Here is a 19,742-nt window from a genome sequence, read left to right on the forward strand (position 1 = left end):
CTCCCCTGCAGTCTGGGGTTCCTTCTTTGTAGAATTCCTACCTGAGACTTGTTGAGAAGATTAAACAAGGTCACGTATGTGTGTGAGTTGACTAGGGCAGCCATAACAAAGTACCACACAGGGGACAGCTGAAACAACAGAAGTTAATTTCCTTAAAGTTCTGGAGTCTGGAAGTCCAAGATCAAGGTGCTGACAAGGGTGCTTTCTCTTGAGGCCTCTCAGATGGCCACCTTCTCCCTGTGTTCACATTCGAATCCAAACTTCCTCTTCGTTTTTTTTTTTTTTTTGCGGTACGCGGGCCTCTCACTGTTGTGGCCTCTCCTGTTGCAGAGCACAGGCTCCGGACGCGCAGGCTCAGCGGCCATGGCTCATGGGCCCAGCTGCTCCGTGGCATGTGGGATCTTCCCGGACCGGGGCACAAACCCGTGTCCCCTGCATCGGCAGGTGGACTCTCAACCACTGCGCCACCAGGAAAGCCCCCAAACTTCCTCTTCTTATGACACCAGTCCTATTGGATTAGAACCCACCCTAAGGCCCTCACTTTAATTATCTCTTTAAAGACCCTATCTCCAAATACAGTCAGATTTTGAGGTAATTGGGGTTAGGGCTTCAGTGTATGAATTTGTGTGTGAGGGGGACACAATTCAGCCTATAACAGTATGTGAAACTGCTTTGCCAGCCATAAAACGGGTCTTGGGGTACTGGGCCTGACTCTGCCCACAGAAGAGGGTCTCTGTATGGTAAGGATCCTGGCAGGCTGATTCTGTTTGCGCCAGAGTTGTTCTTCCTATCCCTGGAAGGGGCTGGGAGCTGGCTCCTCTGCCTGCATCTCTCAGGGAGCCAGTCCAGGCCCTGTGGGCTCTTTGTCATGGGTGTGGCCTCAGCGTCATCTGAATTGCCTATCCACTTGGCCATGGCCTTTAGGTTGCAAACCTCATTTCTCACAGAGTTTCTTGAGCCAAGCTGGCAGGCAACCCCACTGGAATTGGCCTCTGTAGGGGTCAGGCAGGTGTGGTCAGGTAATAGAACAGTGAGGGCCAGGTGGAGAGGGGCCTGACACAGGACACCCCCAACCTTGAGGTGGATGGCTGCAGCCACATGAGCAAACCCCACGGTGCTAAGCCCAAGAAGCAGTTTTTGGTAAGAGAGTGAGTGAATGTGGATGGGAAAAGGTCCCTCTGGGATGCGGGGCTTGGGGTCAGATGAGCACACCTTTATGGGGCCTGCCCTGAGCCTGCTGTCCTCCGGAGCTTGTGGTCTTCAGGTGTGATGAGGGTTAAGATAGAGGCATGCAGGGGGCCCTGTGGAGCAGGGGGTCAGGGAGGGCTTCTAGGAGGGGACAGAGCCTGAATGGAGACAGGTAGGGTAAGAGTTGGCTGAGTGAAAGAAGGTGGGATGGCATGCCAGGGAGGACAAAGTAACAGCGTAAATGGCAAGGTGGAGCGTGGTGGGAGGTGACAACAAGGAGGTGGGTGGGAACCGTGGAGGGGAGCTAGGAAAGGGTTTCCAGAGGCCGGGTGACAGGGCCAGATTTGTGGTTTAGGGCGCGCCCTCTGGTGGCACCTCGAGGAGACTGCAGGGAAACAGGACGGATGCTGGCCGACCAGCAGGGGCCTGGCTGTGGGAATCAGGACTAAGGGACCAGGGCTGGGATGCAGGCAGGACTTGCCTGACGTGGGGGCTGATCAGCTGTGGAGAGTAAGGGAGGGAAAATGTGGGTTCTGTGGCGACTTGCCCCGGGCGGTTCTGGGTCAGGGGACCGGGAACTTACTGGTGCTGGTCACCAAGATGGAGCGAGAAGGGGTTGGATAGCGATGGTCTCCGTAGTGGATGGATTGAAATAGTGTGTCCTGAGGTGTTCCATGGGCTATGAGGATGTGTGTCCAGGCAAGTGGAGCACATATGTTGGGGTTCAAGAGGAAGCACTGAGGTGATGCCACACTGGGGTGGAGCAGAGCATGGGACAGTGACATGGGGGCAGACTGGGTGGTCCTCGTGGGGAGGGAGATTACTGTCAAAGCCCTCGGGCTTGGTTCAGGCTCAGGGTCCTGGGGGTGGAGGGGAAGGGGAGATCAGGTCCCAAAGCAAAGCTCAGATAGAACTGGGGCTCATGGGCCGGTGCAGGAGGGGGCCCCAGGGTTAAGGGGAGAAGGGCTGATGTGGTTGCATCCCCCGGGTGAAATAGGTGGGTTGGTTAGTTATGTTCAGAGGAGGGCATGGGCTGGCGGTGTCCTGAAGACCCCTCCATTCCATCATGACATGATTTCCTGAAAGCACTTAGCACTTGTTTTCCCAAAGGACTCTAAATTAAGGATTTCACGGCTTGGCCAAGCCACAGAGCCAGACACGTAGCGTGGCAAAAGCTGCTGTAGGAGCAGCCCCCAGGCCTGGTGGCGCAGGGCCAAGTCAGCTTCTCTTCCCCATCAGGGAGCGGGCCTGTCCTCATAAGACGGACCTGGAGGGGAGCAGCTCCGTCCCCAAGGCTGGGAGTGAGTTTCCCATCCTGGACCCTCCACGAGAGCTCAGCTGAGGAGGGTGGGGGGGAGATGATGAAGGGAGGTCGCTGAGATGATGCCCCCAAAGAAAGCCAGTCCTGCCCCGTCCTGATGAAGGCTGCTGAGGCCACCCTTACTTCTTAGGCAGTTTGAAGACCAGCCGTGCCACTCCCAAAATCTCTGCCCCTGGGCCAGTCCTTCCAGTAGGGTCACAGAAGGGATGTACTTCTCCTGCCAAGCCTGTCTCTGGGTGGAGTCATCCTGTAGCCCTTACAGCCTTGTTGACCCATCACTGTGCACCCACCATGGTCAGGGGTGGCGGTGGTGGTGTGATGCCACCCACAAAACAGGAGACATAGATATGATACTCAGGAGATGGGGATCCTAAGGGGGACCCCATATGGGAGCAGAGTGCCTGACACCAAGATTCCCGGGAACTGCGGATGCCTGGAAATGAATGGGGTTTAGAATTCCATCTGAAAAGGCCCGGAGCCCTCTTTCCTTGTCTCTTGCCTGCCTTCTTCATTGTTTTTGGCCAGGTTTTAATTTTGGGAAGCCATTTACAGCCCGTTAAAAGATCAAATGTCTGGAGATGATGAATCAAGGCATTTGAAAATGTTTTCCAGTTCATAGCTCATTTCCCTATAGAAAGCTCTGACCCAGAGGTGGCTGGACTCTGTCTGTTCCAGATCGCCAGCGGCAGATCTCAGGGTGGAGCATTGTCCTTGGATTGGACAGCAGTTCATCCCAAAGAGACTCATGCTGAATGCCCAAGGTGGTACTGATACTCCCTGGTAGAGATGGAGGAGGGTCCAGGCCCAGTTTCCCTGAGTAACTAGCAGAGGCAGTGGTTTTAATTGTACAGGTGGGACCCTACTGGCCTCCTGGGCAGGAAGGCTGGATTCCCTTCCCAGCTCTGCCTCTGATTTGAGCCATGGGCAGTGAGGTTTCATCTCTCAGTACTTCTTTTCCCATCTGCAAAATAGGAAGGACAGTCCTTACACTTGTATGAACGTTGTGGGGTTTCAGTAGCCAGCTAATCAATCATGACACCTTAGGGTAGGTAGTGCCACATGGATCTGCTCATTTAGTCCTCACAATAACCTTGAGAGGTAGAATTTTTTTATTTAACTGAGGCTCAGAGAGGGAACATCACTTTGCTCAAGTCACACAGCAGACTGGTGGCAGAACCAGGTCTCCTGATGCCTTTGGGGAGAGGGATCAACTTTTGATTACTTTTTCATGTTCTTTCATGGTATTTTTGACTGTGCCAATATATTCTCCTAGAAAATTGTCCAGTTGTCAAGATTTTGAAAAATGTTGATGTAAGATCAGACATAATATTTATTTACAATTTCTAATCTCTCTGGGGATTTTTTTCTTGTTCTTAATGTCTTCTTATGTCTTTTGTTTGTTACTCATTAAAAATTGTCTAGGTTTTGTCTATTTGATTTTTTTTAGACCTGTGTTTGACTTTGTTGATTCACTTTTGGAAGTAATCTATTTCATTAATTTCTTTTTAACAAATTTTTATTTATTTTTGACTGCATTGGGTCTTCGTTGCTGCACGCGGGCTTTCTCTAGTTGTGGCGGGGGGGGGGGCTACTCTTGGTTGCGGTGTGTGGACTTCTCATTGTGGTGGCTTCTCTTGTTGTGGAGCATGGGCTCTCGGTGCGTGGGCTTCAGTAGTTGCAGCACGTGGGCTCAGTAGTTGTGGCTTGAGGGCTCTAGAGCACAGGCTTAGTAGTTGTGGTGCACGGGCTTAGTTGCTCCACAGCATGTGGGATCTTCCCCGACCAGGGAGCAAACCCATGTCCCCTGCATTGGGGGTGGATTCTTAACCACTGCACCACCAGGGAAGCCCTATTTCATTAATTTCTGCTTCCATCTTTGTTAAATCCTTTCTTCTCCTTTCTAATTTCATTGTCTTCTAATTATTGTGTTTTCTTTGCTACTTTCTTGCTTTTCTAGCATTCTGTTGGGTTAATCAAATCTTTGTTTTACTTCTTTCTTTCATGGTTTGTCAGTTTTATGTCCTCTTCCTACACTCCCTAGTATTTATCTTAAAATTAAAAAAAAATTTTTAATTAAAAAATTTAATTGTATATTTATCTACTGCACCTAAAGTTGCACAGTTTCTATATCCTTTCCTTAAACAAGACAAAAATCTCAGCAAATATTAGTTCCTTCTGTCCCCTCTTTGCCATTGTCCATATTTAGATCACCTTGGATTTTAGATCTAGGCTGTTTTTAAATCTTATTATTGTTTCTTTGTTTGTAACTGCTCCTCATATTTAATATATTCCTCCTATGCTCTCCTATGTCCATTAGTTTGTTGGAAAACATCCTCTAGTAATTCTTTCAGAAAAGGTGACTGGTAAACTTTCTGAGTTCTTGTGCATCTGAAAATGTCTTTATTTTGCCTTCACCTTTGAAGAAGAGTTTGTTCAGGTATAGAATTCTGGGTTCTAAATATTCCCCCTCAAAACTTTGAAGCAGTTGTGTCACTATATTCTTGATTCTGATATTGCTCATAAGAAATCTAATTTCAGTTTATTGTAGGTGATTTGTTTTTTCTTTTCTTTCTTCAGTGTTTAGTATTTTCTCTTCATTCTGAGTGTTCTGAAATTTCACCGCAATATGTTTGTCTTTGTTCATCTTGCTTAGCACTCAGTGGGCCCTTCTGAATTAAGAATTCATGTCTTTTACAAATATCATAGGTTATCACTTATGTGTGGAATCTAAAAACATGATACAAATGAACTTATTTACAAAACAGAAATAGACTGACAGACATAGAAAACAAACATACGGTTGCCAAAGGGGAAAGGTGGGGGGAGGGATAAATTAGGAATCTGGGATTAATAGATACACATTACAATATATAAAACAGATAAACAACAAGAACCTACTGTATAGCACAGGGAACTATACTCAGTATCTTGTAATAACCTATAATGGAAAAGAATCTGAAAAAGAATATGTATATATAACTGAATCACTTTGCTATATACCTGAAACATTGTAAATCAACTATATCTCAATTTAAAAAATAAACATTATTCACACACACACAAAAGAATTCAGGTCTTTCTTCAGCTCTGGGAAATATTCTTTATTATCGCTTTAAGTCTATACTTCCCTGTGCTCTCTCTGATCTCCCCTTCCAGGGCTACTAATAGATGTATCCTGGAATTTGGTCTGTCCTCCAGGTACCTCACCTTTTCTCACACATTTTCCATCTCTATGTCCCTTTGCAGTATATCCTTGGAAAGTTCATGGCTCAGATTTCCAGCTCATCAGCTGATTCCTTAGCTTTGTCTGTTCTGTGTTTTCAGCCCATCTGTCGAGCCTTTTTATTTTCACAGTCATACATTTCATTTCTAATGTATCTAATTTTTTGATTTCATAATATTTCTTATGAGTGAAAAATTCTCTCTCTTTAAGGACTTTAATTGTGCTTGAAAAAACTGTCTCCATTATTTGCTTCATTAATTGTTTTTTCTTGAAGTGTGATTTATTATCTGTTGAGTCAGTGCCTTTCTTTCAGGGTATTGGCCTTTTTTCTTAAATAATTTGAAATTCTTGGCATTTGGGTTTTTCCATCAGCTTGTCTCTTTCTCTGTTCACTGCTGCTTGCCTCTTGGAGGGTTGGTGGTATAGGATAAAGAATGTGCAAGAATTCATTTGTCTGACCTTGAGAGGGTCCCTGTTTCTTCTGAGGGTCATCAACCTTTGAGGCACCCATTCTGACCACATCTGCCACAAAACAAGTGAGTTCAATGCCTGATTCTTGACACCAGCAGGGATAGGGATCCTGGTCCTACCTGTCTGGCTCCTTCTACCATGGTCCTTTGACAGTCACCTCTGCTGCTCCTATGTTGCACCCACCTTGAGCCCCCATCTTCCCTGTGTGTTTTGGACTGTGCTTCCTCCTTCAGTTTATTTCCATGTGCTTTTCAGTCTCTCAAGGATTCCTCAAAATATCTGGCCCACTGCTTTTTGTTTTCCAGTGCTGTTAGGGACTTATTTTTACTTTATTTGTATTTTCTGCTTTATTGAGCTCCGACTGACAAATTTAAAAAGTGTTTATTCAAGTTGTACAACTTGAGTTTTTTGGTTTAAAACATGATGATTTAATTGCATATACATCGTGAAATGATTACCATGGATTATTAACACATCTGTCATCTCACATAGCTACCTTTTTTATGTGTGTGGTAGGAACACTTAAGATCTATTCTCTTAGCAAATTTCAAGTATACAATATGGTATTATGAACTATAATCACTACATACAGATCTAATCTGTACATTAGATCCCCAGAACTTATTCATCTTATAACTGGAAGTTTGTATCCTTTGACCAACATCTCCCCATCTCTCCCATTCCTCCTCCCCTGGCAACCACTATTCTACTCTCTGGTTCTGTGAGTTTGACATTTTCAGACTCCACTTATAAGTGAGACCATACAGATTTGTCTTTCTTTGTCTGACTTACTCACTGAGCACAATGTCCTCTAGGTTCACCCATGTTGTCACAAATGGTAGGATTACCTTCTTTTTTGTGGTTGAATAATTGTATTCCATTGTACATATACATTACATTTTCTTTATCCATTTATCTGTAGATGGACACTTAGGTTGTTTCCATCTTGGCTGTTGTGAATAGTGCTGCAATGAACGTGGAGGTGCAGATATCTCTTTGGGATACTGATTTTGTTTCCTTTGGATAGATACCCAGAATTGAGATTCCTGGATCATATGGTAGTTCTATTTTTAATTTTTTGAGGAACCTACCATAATGACTGCACCAATTTACATTCCTACCAATACTGTACCAGGGTCCCCTTTTCTCCACACCTTCAACAACTCTTGTTGTCTCATGTCTTTTTGATAATAACCATCCTGACAAGTGTGAGGTGATATCTTATTTTGATTTGCACTTCCCTGATGATTAGTGATGTTGAGCACCTTTTCATATACCTGTCAGCCATCTATATGTATTCTTTGGAAAAATGTCTATTCAGATTTTTTGGCCATTTTTATTGGATTATTATTACTATTTTTTTTGCTATTGAGTTTTATGAGTTCCTTATATATTTTGGATATCAATCCTTATCAGATAAATAGTTTGCAAAAATCCCAAAGCTCCCACAAAGGCATTTTTGTTCGAGAATGGCTGCCAAATTATTGTTACTGAAGGGTATTGAGTAAGGGACCTCCTCTCCCACCATCTTGCTGATGTCACAGTGGGGACTTATTTTTAGATTTTCAATATCTAGGATCTGGAGATGGGAGGGGGAGGTGTCTGCCATCTTGATCCAATCACCATATTGTTTGCACATGTCCCCTCTTCCCTGCTGCAGGCCCCAGCTCAGGCCTCCTCAGCTCTTACACACTGCACCAGAGGGGCTTTTCTAAAATCAGACCCATCTGAGTCATTCCCCACCGCGCCCACCCCCCAGTCCTTCAGTGGCTCCCCACCAGTTCATAAGACCCACCTCTGGCAGGTTCCCTGCCTCTTCCTTTCTCCTGGCTACTCCCCTTCCTCCAGCCTTCAGGCCACGCCTAGTGGAACGCTGGTCCCTGGGCAGCTGCAGTCCGTCTCGCCAACGTGCCCTTGCTCACCCTGCTCTCTCCTCTGTGAACTGTCCCCCCTCATTGCCCCCACACTTTGGGTCTGCTGACTCTGACCTTTCAGTTCTCAGCTGATTGGCCTTTCTTAGGACCTGGGTTGGGGGCCCTGCTGGGTTCCCATAGTTGCCTGTGCTCATCCTGTGGCTGTTCCTATGACCCAGCGTTCCCGTGTGTTCTCTTCATCTCGCCGACCGTCTTCCCCTCCAGGGTGGGATTTCCTGGCAGGGGGGGACAGCCTTTATCACTGATTTCGCACGGAGTGTTTGAAGACTGAAATGATGCTGGGGCTTGATGGCTAGGGGGTGTGGGTACTCTCCCTTCCCCTTAGACCAGTACGCAGGGTCTCAGTGGGCCCCTTACCCAGGAGCACTGTCCCTCAGGCTTGTGGAGGGGCCCCTCCTCGGCCCACACGGCCTTCTGATCCACAGTCGGCACCTCAGGAACAGGCAGGACTGACCTGACTGTTGCTCTCCCCACAGGCACTGGTGCCATCACACGGTGACACGGACGGTGTCCTGCCAGGTGCAGAACGGCTCAGAGACAGTGGTCCAGCGCGTGTACCAGAGCTGCCGGTGGCCCGGGCCCTGCGCCAACCTCGTGAGGTAAAGGCCGCGGGGCTGACCAGCTCTGCCTTGCCTTTCTGTTCCCTTGGATGAATCCAACCCTCGCACAGCTGCTGGGATAGGGGGGTTGACTCTCGGAAACAGAGTCGGACACGCATTTATGGAGCACCTTCTGTGTACGGGGCATGGGGGGTGTGCGTGAGCAAAGACGAAAGGGACATGCTTCCCACACAGAAGAGTCCTCACAATCCAGTGGGTATTTGATGAGCAGAAGGGCCAGGTGAGGCCCCCTCACACACGACCCCACAAGCCCCACAAGCCCCCCCTCTCAAGACCCGCCCCCTCATAGGCCCTCCCCTCAAGCCCTGCCCCCTCATAGCCCCGCCCACCTCACACCCCGCCCCGTTCACAGTCTTGCTCCTCTCGCCAGTGCCTTCCTCTCCCAGCCCTCAGCAGCTCCTCGGCATTCACAGGGAGAGCTCTGAATGAATGACCAGACTTTCTGGGTCTCTGCGACCCCACCTTGCAGTGCCTCATTGTCCTCTCCCCTTCCAGGCCCTGCTCCAGCTCCAGGGACTGGCTTCCCTTACGCCCTCACCCCCACACCTCTCCAGCCCCGCGTTTCTGCCTCAAAGACCCTTCCTCATCTCTGCCTGGGACCACCCTCCTCAATCTCCAAATCCCTTTCCCTTCTGTGTTAAGGGAGCACTTAGTGCCCTCCACTGAAAGGACTTACTGCATGAGGTCTGTTATTAGGCAAGGTTCTCCAGAGAAACAGAACCAATAGAAGAAGTGTGTGTGTGTGTGTGTGTGTGTGTGTGTGTGTGTGTTGGATAGATATATAGGAGATGGAGAGATTTTTAAGGAATTGGCTCATGTGGTGGTAGAGGTTGGCGCATCCAAAAGCTGCAGGATAGGCTAATGGGCCGGAGACCCAGAGAAGAACTGATGTTTCAGAAGGAATCAGAAGACAATCAGATGACAGAATATACTCTTCCTCAGGGGAAGTCAGTCTTTTTCTGAAAGCCTTCACCTGATTGGATGAGGCCCACCACATTATGGAGGGTCATCTCTTTACTCAAAGTTTACCGCCTTGATGTTAATCTCATCTAAAGAAATACTTTCAGGGCTTCCCTGGTGGTGCAGTGGTTGGGAGTCTGCCTGCCGATGCAGGGGACATGGGTTCGTGCCCCGGTCTGGGAGGATCCCACGTGCCGCGGAGCGGCTGGGCCCGTGAGCCATGGCCGCTGGGCCTGCGCATCCGGAGCCTGTGCTCCGCGGCGGGAGAGGCCGCAACAGTGAGAGGCCCGCGTACCGCAAAAAAAAAGAAAGAAATACTTTTATGGCAACATCCATCTGCATTTGACCAAATATCTGGATACTGTCGTTCAACCAAGTTGACACATAAAATTAACCATCAGAGGGTCATCATGAGTTGGATATGTTTTCATCACCAGAGATGGAGAATGAGCCCATGAGTCAGGGCCTGTGCCCACACAGTGCTGTCCCCTATAGGGCTCACCATGGAGCTGACACCAGAATCAGCCTGCAGCATGAATTAGTGGGACCCACAAATGTGGCAGAGAGTCTGGTCCTGGGCCAGAATTATTATTGTTTGTTTTTATTATGAAGATAGTGATACATACTCACTGCAGAAAAAGTTCAAACATTTGGTAATAACTGAATAGGTAAAAAATGAGCATTCTTTCCTCTCCCAATTCCACCTCCATAATCCTATTATTAATATGTCATTCCAGACTTTTTTCTCCACTTATATGTATATATGTAAATATATTTTCTTTTTTTAATTTATGTTTTATTGAAGTATAGTTGAATTACAATGTTGTGTTACACAATTACAATGTTGTGTTACTACTGTACAGCAAAGTGACTCAGTTATACATATATATACATTCTTTTCATATTCTTTTCCATTATGGTTTATCACAGGATATTGAATATAGTTCCCTGTGCTATACAGTAGGACCTTGTTGTTTATCCATTCTGTATATACCAGTTTGTATCTGCTAATCCCAAGCTCCCAATCCCCTCCCCACCACCCTTGGCAACCACCAGTCTCTTCTCTATGTCCCTGATTATAAATGTATTTTCTTAAACAAATACTAAATGATGTTATTTTGTTCTACAACTTGCTTTTCCCCCAGAAAAATATTTTGAAATATATTCCCATAGAGCCACCTCATTTTTAACAGCTGTGTAGTATTCCACTGTAGAAAAGCATCATCATTTATTTCCCATGTCCTCAATTGATGGATATTTAAGTGGTTTCCTAGTTTAGCCATTCCAGACCATGCTTCAATTGCATCATTATATATATTTTAATACTTTTACAAGTGTTTTTTTTAAAAATATTTATTTATTTATTTGGTTGCACTGGTTCTTAGTTGCGGCAGACAGGCTCCTTAGTTGCAGCTTGTGGGCTCCTCAGTTGCAGCATGCATTTGGGATCTAGTTCCCTGACCAGGGATTGAACCTGGACCCCCTTCATTGGGAGTGCAGAGTCTTAACCACTGGACCACCAAGGAAGTCCCTACAAGTGTTTTGTTTTGTTTTTTTTCAAACTTTTTTTGGGGGAACAATTTTAGATTTACATAAGTGTTGCAAAAAATAGTAAACAGAGTTTCTGCATAACTTTTCCTTTCACCCAGCTTCCCTGTCTTAGTCCGTTTGGGCTGCTATATCAAACCACCGTAGACTGGGTGGCTTAAACAACAGACATTTATTTCTCACAGTTCTGGAGGCTGAGAAGTCCAAGATCAAGGTGCTGGCAGATTCATTGTCTGGAGAGAGCTCTTTTCTTGGTTCATAGACAGCCCTCTTCTCAATGTATCTTCACATGGCAGAGGAGATGAGGGAGTTCCCTGGGGTCTCTTTTATAAGGGCACTAATCCCATTCATGAGGGCTCCACCCTCATGACCTAATCACCTCCCAAAGTCCCCATCTCCAAATATCATTACACTGGGGATTAGGTTTTAACATATGAATTTAGTGGGGTGACACAAATATTGAGTCTATAGCATACCCCTAAGATTAATATCTTCTGGGACTTCCCTGGCAGTCCAGTGGTTAGGACTTCGCCTTCCAATGCAGGGGGTGCGGGTTCGATCCCCGGTTGGGGAGCTAAGATCCCACATGCCTAGTGGCCAAAACACCAGGACATAAAACAATAGCAATATTGTAACAAATTCAATAAAGACTTTAAAAATGGTCCACATCAAAAAAAATCTTAAAAAAAAGATTAATATCTTCTATAACCATAGTACAATTATCCAAGCCAAGAAATTAACAACAATGCAATACTATAAACTAAGACCTTATTCAAATTTTACCAACTATCCCACTAATATCCTTTTTCTGGGTTTTTTTTTTTCCCATTTTTCATTTAAGTTGTCATATCTCCTTAGTCTCCTCTAATCTGCAGCCATTTCTTAGTCTTACTTTGTCTTTCACGACCTTAACACTTGTGAATGTACTGGCCAGTTATTTGATGGAGGTTATGCATTTTTGGCAAGGAGACTGTAAAAGGCATGTTGTACCTTTCTCAGGGCATCATATTAAGAGGTACATCAATCAATACTGGTGATGTTAACTTTGATCACTTGATTAAGGTGGTGTCTGCCAGGTTTCTCCACTGTTGTGTAATTATTTCTCCCTTTTTCATTTATAAGTATCTTGTGGGAAGATATCTGAGTCTAGACAAACGTCCTGTTCCTCATCCTACTTTCACCCAGTAATTTTAGCATCCATTGGTGATTCTTGCTTGCCATAATTATTATTATGGTGTTGGCCAAATAGTGATTTTCTATTTTCATCATTTTTAGTAGTAGATGTTCTTAACTTGGGGTCCGCATGGTACACAAGTGTTTTTATATACTCATCCTGCAGGAGGAATGGCTAAGTAAATGGATATGTCCATTAAAAAATTGAAGGCAAAGGACTGCTTTTATTTTATTTTATTTTAAAATTATTTATTTATTTATATTTTATTTTTGGCAGTGTTGGGTCTTTGTTGCTACGTGCGGGCTCTCTCTAGTTGTGGCAACTGGGGGCTACTTTTCCTTGCAGTGTGCAGGCCTCTCATTGCAATGACTTCTCTTGTTGCGGAGCACGGGCTCTAGGCACGCAGTCTCAGTAGTTGTGGCGCACAGAGTTAGTTGCTCCACGGCATGTGGGATCGTTCCTAGACCAGGGATCGAACCCGTGTCCCCTGCATTGGCAGGCGGATTGTTAATCACTGTGCCATCAGGGAAGTCCCTAAAGGACTGCTTTTAAATGCTGTGCTAGAGGGATGGCCAGTGGATCCATAATGAAGAAAAGATGCCGACCCCCTTTCCTTTTCAGCAGAGGGCTCAGAGACACTGCCCCTTTCCCTCCCTCCCTCATTTCCCAGGAGCCGAATTCCAAGAACCTCCTGCCTTTCTCATCATCAGAGAGCGTCAGATGATCAGGTCACCACCTCCTGATCCTGGGAGCATCTTCTGAGAAGGGTCTTTGGAGTCTGGTCTCTAAGTGGACCTGACAGTGTGGATCCTGCTCAGTGTTGGAGTGGCTGCCCTGCCCTTCAAACAGCGAAGCTGCTGGTTGGTCCCAGAATTCAGGCCACTGAGAAGCAAGGCTATGCCTGTCTCACAGTTCCAACCCCACCAGTCTCGCTTTTTGCAAGTGGGGAGCCAAGCTTGGAAGTGGCTCTTTACAAGACATGGGATTTGACTTCAGCAAACTCATATTATCTTTGGAGTTGAGGCACACGGAGAGTTTATGCCTCGACTTTAGCCACAGTCCCATGTGTTGGGTGCACCCCACGGTCAGCTCCCAAGATGGAAGCAAAAAAGAGCACGTAAGCATGTGCGCACACACACACGTGCCATTGTATTTTATTTGGGTTTAGAGAATGAACTGTCGGGATTCCCTTTACTGAAAAACCTTGGAAGGAAGGGAACAGTGGGCTGGCTTTCTTAATGTCAAAATTACAGCTTGAGGTTTTTATATTTTCTAAATACAATAAGGCACCTTTAAGAAAAGCCAAACGAGCTGAGTACTGAATTACTGACCTCAACTGAAAAAATGTTACATGATCATTAATTTTCACAACTTCCCTTTGCTTTATGACTAAGAAATTACAGGAATAATGTTTCAGAAGCATCAGGGTCTTGTCTTTGGGGTGGGTGTTTACAGGCCTTTCAGGGAGGCCTCTCCCTCTCCTTGGCATCAGGAGCTGAGAACAGAATGTTCAATCAGGGCAGACGTGCATTTGTCACGAGCCTTCCCTCTGCCTTCAAAACTTAGCCAGCAGGAACTTTGTTAAGGAAAACTTAATTCCCATTCTTTCAAGGAATTCTGTATTTCTGATGTAATTGTCATTTCTACTTCTGTTATTATTTGTTAAGGAAGGAGGGGTTACCCCACTTTTCTTCCTCACCAGTAACACATATCTGAGTTAGAACTGCGGTGTACCCCCTTTGTGGTCTCCGGCTGCTGGCTGGGTAGGAGGGTGGTGGGTGGTGCTCCCTGGTGACCTGGGGTATCGCCTGAATCCTGCTTTCAGGTCCCAGTTCTGCTGGTTTCACATACGATGCATTGTTTTTGTAGCAGCCACCTCACTTGTGTCCCCACGTCCCTCCTATCCCCCTCCAGTTCCTTCTGGCAGATCATGGCACGACCCTACTCCAAATCTTCCAGAAGCTTCCATCTCACCTAAAAGTCCACACCTCTCTCTGCGGCCAACCAAGGTCTCAGGTGACATGGACCCTGTTCTCTTCCTGACCCCATGGTCTTTCATGGGCTGCCTCGCTTCTTGGGCTCCGGTCACACAGACCTTGCTGGCCTGGAGGCTTCATCCCTTTTCGGAGCTTCACATTTGCTTGTCCTTTTGCCTCGACTGCTTTCACCCCGAGAAACTGGAAAAGCTAGATCTCCTTACATGATTCAGTTCTCTGCTCCAGCGTCTGTCTTACCTCAGTCCCCATAATTCTCCAGCCTTTATCCCACTTAATCTTTTTTTAAAATTTATTTATTTTATTTATTTTTAGCTGCGTTGACTCTTTGTTGCTGCACATGGGCTTCCCCTAGTTGCGGCGAGTGGGGGCCACTCCTCGTTGTGGTGCACGGGCCTCTCATTGCGGGAGCTTCTCCCGTGGCAGAGCCCGGGCTCCAGGCGCACGGGCCTAGTAGTCGTGGCATGTGGGCTCAGCAGTTGTGGCACACGGGCTCAGTAGTTGTGGCATGCGGGCTCTAGAGCACAGGCTCCACGGCATGGGGGATCTTCCCGGACCAGGGCTCGAACCCGTGTCCCCTGCATTGGCAGGCGGATTCTCAACCACCGCACCACCAGGGAAGGCCTATCCTGCTTAATCTTATTCTTAGTATTTGTCACCCTCTGACCCACAGTGTTCATCCTGTGGTCAGCCTGGTCATCGTCTGCCTGGCCCTCTAGCCTGGGGGCTGGGGGAGGGTGGGGGCTGTCTTACTCCCTTCTGTACCCCCAGTGCCTAGCGTTCAGGGGCTCAAGAAGCCTTGAAAAAGCCTTACCGAATTGATGGTTCTATGTCGGGAGGGTGAAATGAGATAAAGTTGTCAGAATACTTTGAAATCGTGCACAGCCAGTGCGTGATGGTGAGCTGTGACTACAGATCTTTATGGAGCAAAGTTCTTGTCCTCTAAACTGGTCTGCAAACTTGCGATGAGGACATGGAGGCTCAGAGAGGCAAAATGACTTGCTCAAGCTCACGAGGAGAGTCACAGGGACTGGATTGGGTTTGATGCTGGCCCATCAAGCAGGCCCCATTGGGATGCTCCTGAGGTTTCAAGGCCCAGCTCCCTTTAACCCCAAATGAACATTTGTAGACCTCCTCCTGTATACAGGCCCCGAGGCTCCCAGAAGAGTGTGGGTGAGAACACAGACCAGTTCCTGACTTGGAGAGATGACTGTGGGCCTGAGGAGGAGAACACTAGTCAGAGCACCACAGTAACAAGTGCACAGTTATGTCTGTCCCTGGTGCTGTGTGGAGACTGAGTGGGGCCCAGACCCCCTGGGAGAGCTTTCCTGAGCTGGGGCATCCTGTGAGGGGAGTTTTCCGAGGTAAGAAAGAGCTCCAGGGACTGCCCTGGTGGTCCAGGGGTTAAGACTCCACATTTCCAATGCAGGGGCAGGGAGCATGGGTTCGATCCCTGGTCTGGGAACTAAGATCCCACGTGCCACGTGGTGTGGCCAAAAAATAAAGACAAAGCTCCAGACTGTATAGCCCTGTCTCAGTGAGATTATTGTTTCTTAGCCTCATTTTTTAAAGCATATTTTTACAGTTTTCTTAAGAGTCTGCATGCTGCAAAAGTCTGTGTGCTGGGCTGATTACCCAGAGCAGAGCCTCAGGGTGGGAGGAGCTTGGGAGGTCCCTGGGAGCCCTTTGAGGCAGAGACTGTGTCTTATGCATGTTTTCCCGTGTCTCACAATACCTTGGGCTGAAAACAATAGATGACATTGCTGAAAGAGGCTTCGATAACAGGAGCCTATTAATCTCACAACGATCTGGAAGAGCTGCTTCCGTTTGGGCCGATGATACGCTCAAGATCTCGGCCTCCTTTATCTTCCTCTCTGCCAGCCCCTGTGTGTCTGCCACATGGTTCCCCAAGATTATAGAAGGGCGGCAGCAGCTCCAGGCATCACGTCTCATATAACAGTGTCCCAAAAAAGGAGGAAAGGGGATTTGGCATCGTTATTTCCTATCAGAGAGGATTGTCTTTTCCAGAACCTTCAGCTGATTCCCCTGATGTTTCATTTGCCCGGATTTGTCCTCTCAGCCTGGGTTTCCCTGCCTCTAAAATGGGAGTGATAGAGTGCTCCTTAAGAGGTTGTTGGAGGATGGTTTGAAGTTCAGTGGGGAAAGTCCTGCACAGACCCTGGCTTGTAAGAAGTGCTCTGGGAATGCAACCTGAGGCTGGGCCATGGCTCAGCTAAGAACAAAAACAGACTCACAGATAGAGAGAACAGACTCGTGGTTGCCAACGGGGAAGGGGAGTAGGGGAGGGCAGGAATGGGAGTTTGGGATTAGCAGAGGCGAACTATTATGTATAGGATGGATAAACAACAAGGTCCTACTGTATAGCACAAGGAACTATATTCAATATCCTGTGACAAACCATAATGGAGAAGAATATGAAAAAGAGTACATATATATATATGTATAACTGATTCATTTTGCTATACAGCAGAAATTAACACAACATTGTAAATCAACTATACTTCAATAAAATTAAAAAAAATAAATAAAGAAGCAGATCCCAGGAAAACCACCCCAAGGCAGCTCCCAGCAGGTAGTTTGGGCCTGGGTGTGCTCTGAGCTTGCATTTCTCATTCTGAGGTTAGGGTGGCAAACCCCAGCTGAACCCCCATAGCCACCTTGTGCTGTATTCTCTTGTTTATAATCCTGGCTACTCAGCTGTGTCTTGCCGTATTTCAATCCGTTGTTCCCTTCATTTCTGGAAACATTTTGGATCCTTTTATTTGAGTTCACACAGAATTTTGCACAGAAAACAAGATGGCGCATGACTGTGGCGTGATCAGTGGCAGATTGCCTCTCCCAATTCTCCATTTCATCCTCCATCTTACCATCCCTTTGATCTCTAGGACATGAACAGATCCTAGATTTCTTACCTTTCTTCTTTTTTTAAAAAATTGAGACATAATTGACACACAACATTGTGTAAATTTGAGTTGTACAAGTTGATACATTTATATATTACAATCCAATTGCTGCAGTAGCCTTTGCTAACACCTTATCACGTCACATCAGTATCTAGATTTCTGGTCATGACGACACAAGAAAGAGAGAGAGGGAGGGCGACTCATTCTCACGAGAGCTGGTGCAAATTTGTCAAGATCCCCGTGAATGTTTTGATTGGGGCTGATATAGTTTAGCTTGTGCACAATGTCCCCCAAATGTGTCATCTAAGATGATGTGATAGTGTTTGAACAGATATTTGTCCACATTTCACTGGAAGAGGAAGAGGCTGTTCTCACCATCGCATACTAAAGACACCCAGGCTCCCCCCACTGCTTTTCTCCTCCCTTATTTCCTTCTTCATTTCTGACTCTTGGAGGAGTTTTCCTTTTGGTCCTGGGAATAATTCACCTGCACTCTCTTTCTATCTGTGGCATTTTGTTTACTTTGTTCTATGCATCTCACGCCTCCTTGCCATCCTTATAGCCTGTTATGGGGGTTGGGGGTATACAGTAAGGTGGGCTTCAGAATCAAAAAGACCAGCTGTGTGACTTTGAGCAAGTTACTTGCCCTCTCTGAGCCTTATTTCTAAAACGGAGGCAATGCCTGTCTTGTAGGGCGCAATGCCTGTCTTGTAGGGCGGTTGTTAGGATTCCAGGAGAGAAAGTGCTAGTTCGTGCTGTGTGCGTGATGTGTTTTGGGACGTGCTAATGACAGTTGTTTGTTAACTGTTATTTTCCGTTGGCCAGTGAATTCCTTCTTTGCCTTGGAGGTCCAGCTGCACCCTCCCAGGCAGCAGTGATAAGTCCTTCAGTTATATTCCCCCAGAATCTTACTTGGCCTCTCCTAGAGCACAGCTGGACTTGTTTTAGTTAATTGCCTGCCTGGCCAGCTCTCCTCTTGCTGGAGTCTGTCCCTCGAGGGCAGGGGGTGTCTGCCGTTCACCTTGGGATCCTCTGGGTGTTTTGTGTCTGCCTGGAGAAGGTTATCACGAACTTGGTAAAGTTTTGCCCACATCCCCCTCCTTTCTGCTTCCTGTCCCCCACTCCCCCACTGGCTGGGTTTCCCTCAGCTGGATCCCTTCACCAGAGGTGTGACACACCTCAGGGGAATTCTTCTTTAACTGAAGACTCCTGGACCAGGCTTCACCAGGTCCTGTGTAGAATTGTGGGCAGTCCGACCAGAAAAGAATAAACATGACAAGGAAGCTTGTAGAACCCTAAACGTCCTGTCTTCTTCTGGCCGTGTTTGGAAGCGGGGCTCCATCCCAATTCCCTCGTGTGGCTGTGACGGTGTGACCAAAAGGGAGGACATGGGGCCCCAGCCTAGTTGTCAGGAGAGCGGTCTAAGCCCCGGTAGAGAAGGGCTGGAATGTGGGGTTTAACCTGGCTGTTGTCTCGGGGAGTGAGCCTGCTGGTGGGAAGGGCTGGTCGGTGGGTGGGGCCAGGAAGTGAGATCCGAGGGGCTCTGGGTGGCATGTGATTGGGCACCGCCTGGGGAGGGGAGGGGATGCTCGCTGACCTGTGTGTCTGGAGCCTGTGGTCCAGTCAGGAGCCCTGTCTTCATCCCTGGCTGTTTGCTGGCCTCCTCCCCCCTTCTCCCCAATTTGGGTGCTGAGTCTGGGCCCGGATCCTAGTCCATCCCTCTCCCCCGACTCCATTCACTCACCGTGAGCTCGATCTGGAGTCGAACTTAATAACTGGATGCTGGTGGGCCTGCCCAGTCACCTGGACACGGCTGTCCATGGGCGTCCCCTCCTTGGAGTCCAGGCAATGGCCTCCTCCCTTTCCTAGAGGTGCGCTTAGCTTTGCCTAGAAATAGGTAACGTGATTTGGGGTGCTCGGAAAACCCCTGTCCCCGGATATCCCTTCCCAGGAGGCCTGGAATGTCTTGTTTGTTCACTCATTCATTCATTCATTCATGTTTACCTGGAGGCCGGCTGCATGCCAGGCCCTGGCCGAAAGAGAGCCCATGACTATCTGTCTCTCTTCAAAGACATGACTCTCCAAGAGCGAGGAAGGATGGTTTGAATGGTGGCTGGGGTCCAAGGTAAGCCAGGCACTTCATCCTGACAGGGGGCTTGGGAAGGCTCCTGGGACGAGGTGACATCTGAGCTGAGGCAGGGCCTCGCAGCAAAGAAACAGAATAGCTGGTGGCCACGATGGAAGGGGCTCAGGGGCTCCAGACCCCTGCATGGGGCTGGGTGATGACAGATTGGGGGGCACATGAAGCAGGGGTGGGGGGACCACAGGCCCAATGCACTCAGCTGAGGAGTTGGGGCTTAGCTGGTCCTTCCCTTCAATTCTGCA

The 19,742-nt window shown here is 47.4% G+C and overlaps 1 protein-coding gene across 1 annotated transcript in view; it reads left to right on the plus strand.

The window, feature by feature from the left end:
• Nucleotides 1-19,742, plus strand: part of COL26A1 (collagen type XXVI alpha 1 chain) — a 176,990-nt gene that overhangs the window by 35,997 nt on the left and 121,251 nt on the right. The window contains 1 exon segment of the mRNA XM_060078616.1: nt 8,614-8,736. Coding sequence (XP_059934599.1) covers nt 8,614-8,736 — 123 coding nt within the window.

Source organism: Mesoplodon densirostris, chromosome 16 (assembly GCF_025265405.1).
Source record: "Mesoplodon densirostris isolate mMesDen1 chromosome 16, mMesDen1 primary haplotype, whole genome shotgun sequence".
Taxonomy (NCBI): Eukaryota; Metazoa; Chordata; class Mammalia; order Artiodactyla; family Ziphiidae; genus Mesoplodon; species Mesoplodon densirostris.